Source organism: Macadamia integrifolia, unplaced genomic scaffold (genome assembly GCF_013358625.1).
Source record: "Macadamia integrifolia cultivar HAES 741 unplaced genomic scaffold, SCU_Mint_v3 scaffold3130, whole genome shotgun sequence".
Lineage (NCBI taxonomy): Eukaryota > Viridiplantae > Streptophyta > Magnoliopsida > Proteales > Proteaceae > Macadamia > Macadamia integrifolia.
In genome coordinates this window covers 12,548-24,059 of record NW_024869230.1, presented here as the reverse complement: position 1 = coordinate 24,059, position 11,512 = coordinate 12,548, and the positions used below count along the sequence as shown (strand labels likewise).

Sequence of the window (11,512 nt, the reverse complement as noted above, 5' to 3'; positions counted from 1 at the left end):
TGCTTGGTGATTGGCTACTGAAGGGTCGACCTTCGGTGAACCCTTCGGCTGGAGCCGAAGGAAAAACACTTGATTGCTTGGTGGACTATCGAATGATCCACCTTCGGCCAATCCATGCGTCTAGCAAACCCTTCGGCTCAAGCCGAGAGGGAAAACACTTGGTAAAATATTACTAGTGATAATAGGGTCGGCCTTCGTCAGACTTACTAACAGGTTGACCCTCGGCCAAGTCTCGGGGCCATGCGCCTAAGAAGGTCAACTAGGGTTTCGGCCCTCTGCAGCTACTTACTAATCAAAGATCATTAAATAGACAAGTTGGAAAAAGAACGATTGCATTGATAAAGCCCGAAGGCAAGGATTACATACGAAGCCCGAAGGCAAAGATTACATTTAAGGCCCGAAGGCTAGTTACATGATAGGAAGGGGGTAGTCTGCGCCGAGAGCCGAGGTGACCTCAAGGAGCGTTCGTCGGGTTCGCGGCCTCGTCTTCGGCGGGGAGTGCCTCCTGGTCCGAACCTCCACGACCAGGGGTCGGAGGGACTTCCCTATGCAGCTGGACCTCGCCTTCCTCGCTGCAGCCTCCACCGTCGGCGTCTGCAACCTCGGTGCCCGAAGGGACCACCTCCACATCGTCGTCCTCGAAGATGAGGCCGCTGTCTGCAAAGGAAACCCCGGGGTAGCGCCCGAGGACCCAATCTCGGACCTCGGTAGCGCCCATCGTGTACCCCGGGGCGATGGCGTTCTTGATCTCCTCCCTGAAGGCCTCGGAGGAACGGTACTTCTCGACTCCTCGGGCCTCGGCCTCCTGAATGCGGGCCCTCACTTGTGACTTCAACTCCGAGAGCTTCCGATCACACTCTCGGCGCTCGAGGGCTAGGTCCCTCTCCAGGTGCTCCACCTTCTCGAGGAGGGTGGTGCGCTCGTTGTCTAGGGAGACCTTCTCCCTCTCGCTGGCTTCAAGCTCCCGAGACATGGCCTCGGCTCGAGCCGCCAGCTGACCCATCTGGTTCTGAGCCTGCACAAAACACCGAAGGTCAGAATGAAAAAAATATATGTATAATACAAGTAAAAAAGAGGCAGGAGGACCGAAGGGGAAGGAGGACCGAAGCTTACCCCCGCCATGTAGATGCACGCGGAGGTGATCAGTGCCGCCGTCCCTTGCTTCTGGGCTTCGGTGGCATCTCGGGGAAGACTCCCCTTCATCACCAATTCTCTGGCAACCCGTCCGATGGCCAGAGTGTCGTCTTCTTTCACCGACCATTGTGGGACGAACCCCACCTCAGCCCTCGTCGACGAGACCTTCGGGCCTCGGGAGGCAGCGGCGGAGCAGGTCCGTCCCTAGGAGCAGCGAGTGCTTGGACAGCCTCGGCAGTCGGCCCCTCCACCCTGGGCCTCTTCTTCGGGGTCTCGGAAGACGGTCCCGTCTTTTCCTTCCTCTTGGACTTCGGCTGTTGGGGGGCGTCACGTGCCTTGGCTTCCTTTATCTTTGCCTGCCTTGCAGCGGCGGCGGCCTTAGCCTCGGCTCTGGTAACTTGCACTGCAAGAAGAAGCAAGAAATATTAGTACGAAGGACCGACACTCGAAGGAAGCAGACGGAGGCTAGCCTAAGTCACCCGGGCTAAGCCCGAACTTGAAGAGGATGGCGTCGGACTTGAGGCAGTCGGCCTCGACTGGAGAACAGCCTTCCTGCCGCCTCGCCATCGCCAATGACTCCGCGTCTGCCCCGAATAGGGCAGGGGCGGAGTTCACATCCCTAAGGTCCGGGATGCCCCAGACCGTGCCGAAGGGCACCCCCTCGGTCGACTTCACAAAAAAGTACTTTTCCTTCCATCCGTGGATGGAAGTCGGGTAACCCTTCAAGAGCCGAAGGTCCTTTCGGGGGCAGAAATAGTACCAACCCGTAAGTCCCTTGCAGGCCTGAAGAAGAAAGCAGTTGATGAAAAGTTGAAGGGAGAGGGGCCTCTTGTGCCGAACGAAGAAGATGACGAAGCTTAACGCTTGTCGCCACCCGTTCGGCGTTAGCTGGGTCGGGCTTACCCCATAGTGCCGAAACACTTTGGTAAAGAAGGGGTGGAGGGGCAGCCAAAGGCCTGCCTTGAAGGCTTCCTTGTACAGGCACAGCTCCTCGGGGTTCCGATAGCTGGCTCGGTCAGAAGGTCTGGGCAGACGGAGCTCGAAAGCATCCGAAACACCGAAGGAGGCCCTCAGCTCCTCCAGTTCTGGTTCGTCCATCATGGAGACGATCCTGAGGGCCTCAACTTCCAGGGGCTCCTGGGTCTGGGCTCGGGCGTCGAGCACCCTCTCCCTGAACTCCTCACCGTTGGAGCCACCCTTGGACCCCGACGGTGAGGCCGCGGACGATGAGTCGCAGGAGGAGGGAGAGTCGGTGGAATCCGAGGACATCCCTCGGACTTCCCCGGGACTCCTATACCTACGTCTCGGTCTTGACCTCTCGCGGGACGATGGGCTGTAGCCCGACGAGGAAGACATCACTTACTTGTTGCTAAGCTAAGGAAGAAGAGGACGAAGGCTAGAAGCAGATCCGAGGCCGAAGGTGTGCTCTCCGAAGGGAAAAAAGGAAAGGTTGCCCCACAAATGGCCCCCCACATTATATAGAGGGGGGAATGGCGGTACGACTTCCCGAGCATTAATGGCACCGCCACGTCAGGGTACGAAGCCTCGAGGTTTGCGCCCGAACGTACCTAGCAGACGATCTCATCTTCGGTTGGGAGTTCGGCCAAAGCCGAACTGACCTGACCGAGGGTCCCACCTTCGGTTGGGAGTTTGGCCAAAGCCGAACGGACCTGACCGAGGGTCCCACCTTCGGTTGGGGGCTCGGCCAAAGCCGAACGGACCTGACTAAGGGTCCCACCTTCGGTTGGGAGCTCGGCCAAAGCCGAACGGACCTGACCGAGGGTCCCACCTTCGGTTGGGGGCTCGGCCAAAGCCGAACTGACCTGACCGAGGGTCCCACCTTCGGTTGGGGGCTCGGCCAAAGCTGAACGGACTTGACCGAGGGTCCCTCCTTCGGTTGGGAGCTCGGCCAAAGCCGAACGGACCTGACCGAGGGTCCCTCCTTCGGTTGGGAGCTCGGCCAAAGCCGAACGGACCTGACCGAGGGTCCCACCTTCGGTTGGGAGTTCGGCCAAAGCCGAACGGACCTGACCGAGGGTCCCTCCTTCGGTTGGGAGTTCGGCCAAATCCGAACGGACCTGACCGAGGGTCCCTCCATTGGTTGGGAGTTCGGCCAAAGCCGAACGGACCTGACCGAGGGTCCCTCCTTCGGTTGGGAGTTCGGCCAAAGCCGAACGGACCTGGCCGAGGGTCCCACCTTAGGTTGGGAGTTCGGCCAAAGCCGAACGGACCTGACTGAGGGTCCCTCCTTCGGTTGGGAGTTCGGCCAAAGCCGAACGGACCTGACCAAGGGTCCCTCCTTCGGTTGGGAGTTCGGCCAAGGCCGAACGGACTTGACCGAGGGCCCCTCCCTCGGCAGGGGGCTCGGCAAAGCCGAGCGGTGCTGACCGAAGGTCCCACCTTCGACAGGGGGCTCAGTAAAGCCGATCCGAAGCGGCCAAAGGTCTTTCTCTCGATAGACACCAAAGCCTTGGTCACTGGTAATGCCAAGACCGAGGGAACAAGTCAACCTCAGAAGATGGTTACTCCCACAGGAAGAAGCTCCTAGTGGAAGTAAGGGGGCTCTTGATATAGCCAAAATAACCTCTCGGTGGGGGCAATGACACGTGTCACTGCTGGGACACGTGTCCTCCGCCAGACGAAGGTTCCAAGAAACCACTCACACTCGAGCACGCTCAATCACCGAGGCACGCCCGCAGAATCACGCAGGATCACGTCGTCTGCATGAGGGGAATATTCCCCCAGAAGGTTGGACGTATTCTAGTAGGACTCTAAGAGGGAAGAAGGGGGAAAAAACCCTAAGGCCGAAGAGCTATATAAGAAGGCACGGAAGAAAGGGGAAGGTAAGCTCTGAGACCCTCACCAGTACTCCCTTATTGAACTGTGCGGCCGACCCTGACTTGAGCGTCGGAGGACTAACCCCGGACAAAGTTCCGGGCCTCCGTCGTCTGTGTTTGTGTAGGTTGGACTAGCGGGGTTTTTGGCAGCAACAAGGGGTAAAAATTTTCTGCCAACCAATCAGATGAAGTTTCCTCCTATCTTGATGGTCTCCATTCCAGAAGCGAGCGTAAATGGAGTCCAATTGGATCCAAATACAATTTGGAAACAGGAAGGAGGACATCAAATAGAAAGGAATAGAGGCTAAAGTCGACTGTATTAGAACAGTACAACCGCAAAGGTGAGTAAATTGGATTTCCAATTAGAAAGTTTATTTTTTACTCTAGCGACCATACCCATTCTTATTCCTATTATGGAAAATATGGGTGCCCAGATACTTGAAATCATTGATCATTTTATCAATTCCCATAAGCTGGCAGAGCTGCCTTCTACAATTGGGCGATACACAGAATAATTCAAGAATGCCCTTAATGTTTGTTAAATCCGAATGGGTAGCCTTGCAGAAGATGAATGTATCATCTGCAAAGAAAAGATGGGTGATTTTAAGTGCCGAGCGGGCAATTTTGATTCTTTTAAACAAATTAGATTCTCTGTAGCAATTAAGAAGGCTGGAACGGCGTTCCAAACCAATATAAAAAGGAATGAGTTTAGAGGACATCCTTGCCTGAGTCCTCTCGAGGGTTCGAAAAAGTTATAAACCGTATCACCCAATTTGATGGAGAAGTAAGGGTGTCTATCTCGACCCAACATGAAATCTATTTTGAAACTTAAGAATAATATTTTAATCAAATAAAATCCAATAGCTTTTGCCGGTGGTATTAAGCATGGGAGTTGCCATCTTGTTAATTGAGAGGTTGAAGGAGAGGTTAAAATAGTCATTTTGATTTTAAAGGTGTTCTAAGTTAACACTGTTACTCTAAAAAAGGGACGGTTGTAGCATCTAAGGCACTATTTGACAAGGTTTCGTTTCTACCGTTTCTGTCATTTTATTATTCCTAGAAGCGGAGAAAGAACATAAAAAGCGTTTGATAAAGTTGTTCTGTTTCACCCGTTTCTAGAAACATAAAACAAAATTTATGTCTATTTATAATTCTAGAAACGACTTTGACGAAACAAGTCCGACTTGTTTCATCGTTTCTAAAAACAAATTTGAAAGGGAAAAAAAAAAAGATTGATGTGCCCGATAAATCTCTCAACTATTTAAACCTAAACAAAAGCAACCGAACCCCTTCCCCCTTTTAGGAAGCCGATAATAATATTGAATTTTTTAATGACATTAAGTTAAAAAACAGATTTATATCTTTTTTCATTTCTAAAAACATGAAAAGTCATTTATGCTTTTTCTATGCAGAAACGTTATCAAACTATACCTAAAACTCAACTACTGTGGATATAGTATGGGTCACAGTTCACCTCATTGCAGAGGCCGCCATTGACTGATCGGAACGGTGATTGTGCGGTCAACCATCACCGTCACGGTCAGCTGGTGATGCTGCCTTACAATGATTCCATGCCGGTGACGCTAAAGGTGCTGGAACATGAGATATGAGATACGACATCGCCTGTGAAGGCGGCTGGCAGTGGCGGTGTAAGGTTTGAGCCGCTAGGGCTGCTCGACTTGTTCAATGCCGGTATGAAGATGAAGCAATGATTGTACGGGTGTAGGTGAAGGACGTTTGTGATTGATTCGGTTCTTACTCGTCCGTGAAGCCAAGGAGGTGCACTGTCAGGTCATGCACAGTTGGCTCTGTCAAGATTCTTCTTGTGGACTTCTGACCCTTTAATTACTTGGATCATTTGCTGAGGTGGGACAGAAATTTCACATTGTTGAGGTTGAGTCAAAAATGTAGTTGAAGTTGTAGTAACTCTTCTTGTTGAATTCTAGTCTTGGAAAGGAGAGAGAGGATAAATAAATAAATGTATGGCAGAGAGCCAAAGATTATCTTGTAGTCTTCTTTGTTTACCATTTAAAGAAGACGGGAGATTCAGATAATTTTTCTCAATCATACTCCCATGATCATATAAATACGTTTAATCGCTAATGGGCTATTAGTTCTCCATTTGTCTTGATTTCCAACGGGAAAAGGAAAATCTCACGGAAAGTCTTATCATCATATTCTAAAATTTTGTATATTTGAATGAGTCATTTGAATAATCATATCCTATTTGGTTACAACCAAAGAAAATCGACAATGAACCCTATCAGATTCATGGTAGATAAAAAATGAGCAAATGTGAATCTGAGTAAAGGGAGAACAATTTATCACAAACAAATCAAAGGGTTCCCTTGTTCGACTATATCATGTTTATCAACAATCATTCTAGCCGAAAACAGAATGCTGATGCCCAATGTCAGGTAATGAACTAAAGAAGTAGGTTTGAATGCTTGCTGCTCAGTAGTGGATACAGGTGTTTGTGGAGCTTGGTCATTGACAGGCTTGGAATTCTAATGAACGTATGAAGAAGAATTCACAAGAATAGGCTTGTGCCCACTACATTAAGAGCCTTTCAAGTCTGGAAAATGTGAAGACAACTCCACAAACACTTGTGTCGAAGAAAATTAAAAATATTCCATTTTCACTATCGCATTTGAAATCTCCATGGATCCAAACTGAAGCCAATCCTTGGCGCAAATAAGTGCCTCCAAAGTCTCATGTCGCAAAGAAGCCCGATAGGAGTCGAGCACTGTATGTCTAACATCAAACACAGCATCAGTACCAACTGTGGACACTGGGATTGATAAAATGTCGCGAGCCATCTTTGATAGCGTAGGATACTTGAGGGTGTTCAGTTTCCACCAGCTCAATATGTCAAACTCCTGTGTTCGAGGTACCAGGGACTCTTCCAGATACTGATCCAGCTCCGACTTTGACTGTTGGCTTGCAGATATCTCAGAGATGTAGACATCAAAATCCAGGAGCCCATCGGCAGAGGCAAGAAATGCGCCTGGTGATGTCTCCCTCTTGGGGCTGCTGGGAATCCCATGATCCACATAAGTCGGTGTAAGCGGAAGTGGTTGTGCTACATATTCCAGGAAAAGTTCATGAATCCCCTCATCTATAATCTTGATGTATGTGCTGGCATCATCCCCATATATCTTTGAGAAGCTGAACTCCACAAGCTTCATTTTGAACCGTGGATCCATAACAACAGCAACAGCTAAGACGAGGCTACTGTCCTTCCAATATTTATCGAACTTCTCTTGCATTGGTCTGGCAAGATTGCTGATCAAGGGATCCTGATTCACAGCTGCGTGTGTCAGCTCCAAATGGATTTTCCACACCTCATGGAAGAACATATTGGCAGTTGGGTATCTTGTAGTCATTAAGATGCTAGCTGCATCATATAGAAGCTTCAAGTATGTGCACAGAGCTTCAACCTGTATCCAGTCATCCATCGAGGGAGGTTCCTTGTATTCTGGATCTGAAGTATCCAAGCAAGAAAACACTTCCTTCAACTCTAAGGCAATGACCAGCATGAGATATGTGGTGTTCCATTTCGTTTCATCATCGAGAAATAGGGTCTTTTTGCTAGGGACCTGAAGTTGTTGTTTAAGCTCAACAAATTTTTCTTCATGAGTCTCTGATGTCATCACAAACTTAACACTTGAACGGACTTTGTTGACAGTTTCACGCACAGCTGCCAGTGCATCTTGTGCAAGGCTGCTTAAAACATGGGCATAACAATGCCCTATCAATAACTGGCCATTAAGCATAAGAGGGTTTTCGACAGAGATAAAACCTCTGAGATCTCCAGTTGCTTCATCATTTGAGAAGCGGTGATCAACAGTGATAGTAAATAACTTGCTCTCCAAATTCCAATCAGAAAGAAAAGACACTAAAGCTTGAGTTAAGGCATGGCCAGAGTCTAGATTTGGTACCATAACAACATTAACTATTAGCCGATGCAACTTCCAGTCTGCGTCAATATACTGTCCCCTTACCAAAACATAGCCAAGGTTTTGATTTGAAGTCCAAAAGTCTAAAGCAACGCTGACGCGTCCAGGCAATCCTCCCAGAACATTTTGAAGGCTTTGTTTCTCCCTTAAATAAATGGCCACACAATCTCCTTGGACTGTGCTGAAGCTTACCATATTAAACCGAGGTTGAAGATTCTGCACAAAAGCTACAAAGCCTGGATGTTCTACTATGTGAAGTGGGTACTCATGCGCGATGATCATCTTAGCAATCTCCTGGCGACAGAGGTCCTGATCAAAAGGAAAAAATGGCGAACCAGGACTCGCTCTACGCCTTTTAAGGGGAGGATCTGTGGCACTCGCAGATTTGGAAAATGGGCTCAGTTGATTCTTCTCCTGGTTACGGCGGGTTGCTAGACAGGTCCCCAAGGCTATGTGCCGTTTGAGGTGGCTGGTACCTGCCAGTTTTGACCCAGTACTATATGCAAATGTCTGCTTGCACTGCATACAGCAAGCCCTGGTACATCCATTACCCACAGGTTCAATTGTAAAGTGTTCCCATACTATGGACTTCTTCCTCCTGCGCCTGTTGTTAGGCTGTGTTTCTGCACTAGCTGGCTCAGTATTATCACCATTGGCTGACATCTTGAAGACTAACCTTGTCAAGGAAAACACATAGCATTAGAAAGATCAACTGATAAATCCATGTTTCAAAGTACTCAGATCATCCACGATATACTTATACCAGGACACAATCAGAAATTCAGAGTTATAATTCTATTATCTAATAGATTCACAAGGACAAGTAATTAACACAAACGCAGGTTGCCTACTGAATTTTCTATGAAGAAATGGGTTGATGAAATACTTCTATATTCCAGAAAAGAGAATTCTAACAGCAAGATGGTCAAATCATCTGGCAACACTAACAAAGATAAGTCCACGGATAACACCCTTTGTTCTCTAGCACCCCTTGACTCGACTGAAATCCGGTTTCAGAGGATACCCAGAGCAGCTCCAGTGTTTAAAAGGGTTGTTCTAATTCTGTGTGCAGAATTGTCAAGATGCACTCAAAGGTGATACCGTGTGAGGATAGTTTTGTTAACATCATACATAGAAAGGGTTGCCCGATGTCCACTTCTAACCATAGTTTCTACCATTACATTCTTATCATTAAACTGTGGTTAGTCATAGTAGGGCTTCATTTGGTTAAAAAAGATTGCAGAAAAGAATCCAGGAACCACAGGGCCACAACAAGGGTGAGTACAAGTAAAGGAAACAAAACTGATTTTCTGCACAACTCATGTTTTTGGAAAGGATTTTCATTTCCCCACAAAATCTGTCAGGAAAGCTGACAGTCAAAATGATAGAAACCAAGGGACCAACCAAAAGTAAATTTGCTTCAGAAAGTGACTTTCTGTCAAAAAACACAACCAGTTAAAAAGACGAATTATTTTGAGGCAAAATTATTTTACAGCCAAGAAAATTTTTGTATTTTCTAAGCCAGGTAGAACAACAGCATTTTCCCATTTGTGCAACCATATAAAATGAACCAAACATAAAGATAATGAAGAAACTATAATAACGAGAAGTCATGGAACCAACGACATAATATCTAAACCATTTTGCATTCAAGCTTAAGGTTGCAAAGCCACATAAAAGAGGGATATTCACACCTCCCCCCACCCCCACCCCCACCCCCCCAAAAAAAAAAAAAAAAAAAAAAAAAAAAAAAAAAAGAAAAGGAAAGAAAAATCTAGTAGTATTAATAGCTGCTACTGTACTAGAATCAGTGAATGGGTGGGTTCAGGGCAGTCACCACACAAGGCAGCTGTAAAGTCATAGTTCTAATAGTTGCAGGATTTCGTTGCTATTGGTATTAGATTGGTATGGATCGATCGTATCCGTTTGGTGTGGATCAATCACTTTTGTCCTTAGTCCTTACTTATAAAAAAAAACACTTTTTTTTTACGGTTTTACCCCTGAAACGATACTTGTAACCAATTAAAATCGATTAATCAGGTATCATAACGATACAGCCAATCCAATACCAATACTTAGAACCATGAGTACCACACTTCTGGGCTTCCTGTTACACATTTGAATATGTCTTATCTTTATCAGATATCCAACCAATACACTGAACTTCACAGTGAAGGTCTATAAGCAGTAACTCCATGAATCCTTTTTTGGGGGTATTCTTTTATCAAGATCCACTGTCCAGACACACAATTCATTTAAAATCAAATTATTACGGCTAATGATTTACCACAAATATTGATTTTTTTTGGGGGGTAAAAATTACCACATGCTTCCCCAGACATGCAACCCAAGGCCATGCTGTGATATCATAAATGAGGCCCACCCCATGACTTATCTGGGCTTGAAAGGAGAACGGCCCATATCTCTGACATTGGCTAGTGCGGTTGGAACTTTGAACAGCTCATCGTCATTGGTCCGGCTAGACACACACGGCCACATACGGTTACTAGCAATTAGGGCTACCAAGTCCGGTTATGGTTGAAACTTGGAACAGCTCATCGACATTGGCTTTCCACGAATTCCAATACCGAACCAAGTTCAAATCAACGAAACCCACACGGCCGCTCACAGTTACTAGCAATTAGGGCTTCGAAGATCCGATGTTTCTACCAATATAACAGAGAGACGTTATAATCGTCTCTTTCCAGATGTTTATAGTGAAAACTACTCAACAAAATCAGATCAAACAAACATATAATCACAAACAGACTAAAACGAAATCCAACCCAAGATAATCAAGAACCGAACAAACAGATAATCTATGTTCAAAACATGAACAGTAAAACCATATCATCACAATCCGTAAAAGGGAAGAAATAATGAACAGAGAAGGCGCTAGAGTTCTCACTTTCACCGAAGTTTCCACAGGAAATGCACAGAATAAAAGACAGATCAGTAGACAGAGAGCTCGGAAGCTTCAGAGCTCTCCGAACGAGATCTAGGGTTTTGCAGCGGCAGAGATGGTGAGCGAGAGATAGAGATAATGGGCTTAAGCCTACAAACCTAATTGGACCCGAAGCTACAGCAAAGATAAGAAAGAGTTGAAGAAAAAACTTATTTGGATTTGGACTTGAGGTCCATGGTCATATATTTCTCCTAATGGATCTGAAAACCCACCTCTATGCCACCGTACATGTAGCCCACCAACTAGTTCGACTCCGAACAAATTTCTTTACGAAAAAATAAAACAACTCAACAAATTTATGGGTAGGGAACGTGGGTCGTGGGGTATTATATTAGAGCCCAAAGAGATACAATCCGACTAAAATTTCATTAACAAGGACCGCTCTAGTTGTACCTTCCAACAACGCTCCTTTACCGGGCCTTAAAATAAGATTTTTTTTCCCCTGATAACCTAAAAGATTTTTTTTTTTTGATAAAAAGAATATCATATCATACTATTATATTATATAATACTATACTATACTACTATTATGTAAAAACACGAAATGGAAAATCTTTCACTTGACAATTTTACCATTTTTTTTCTACTCTTTTATTTTCTTAAATTACTGGTACTTT

General features: G+C 46.5%; 1 protein-coding gene across 2 annotated transcripts; it reads right to left on the bottom strand.

The window, feature by feature from the left end:
* Positions 1–6,273: 6,273 nt before the first annotated feature.
* Positions 6,274–11,105, bottom strand: LOC122067795 (zinc finger BED domain-containing protein RICESLEEPER 2-like). Of its 2 annotated transcripts, none has more exons than XM_042631638.1 (2): positions 10,839–11,105; positions 6,274–8,606 (listed from the first exon to the last, which is right to left on the bottom strand). In XM_042631638.1, the coding sequence occupies exon 2, from the start codon at positions 8,591–8,593 to the stop codon at positions 6,593–6,595; it is 2,001 nt and encodes a 666-aa protein (XP_042487572.1). In that variant the 5' UTR covers positions 8,594–8,606; positions 10,839–11,105; the 3' UTR covers positions 6,274–6,592. The 2 variants fall into 2 exon arrangements, with proteins under 2 accessions (XP_042487572.1, XP_042487571.1); XM_042631637.1 differs by having other exon boundaries at positions 6,274–8,601; positions 10,839–11,104.
* Positions 11,106–11,512: the final 407 nt, after the last annotated feature.

Excerpts from the sequence above, each read along its gene's own strand:
- LOC122067795 (XM_042631638.1), bottom strand. The coding sequence starts at position 8,593 with ATGTCAGCCAATGGTGATAATACTGAGCCAGCTAGTGCAGAAACACAG.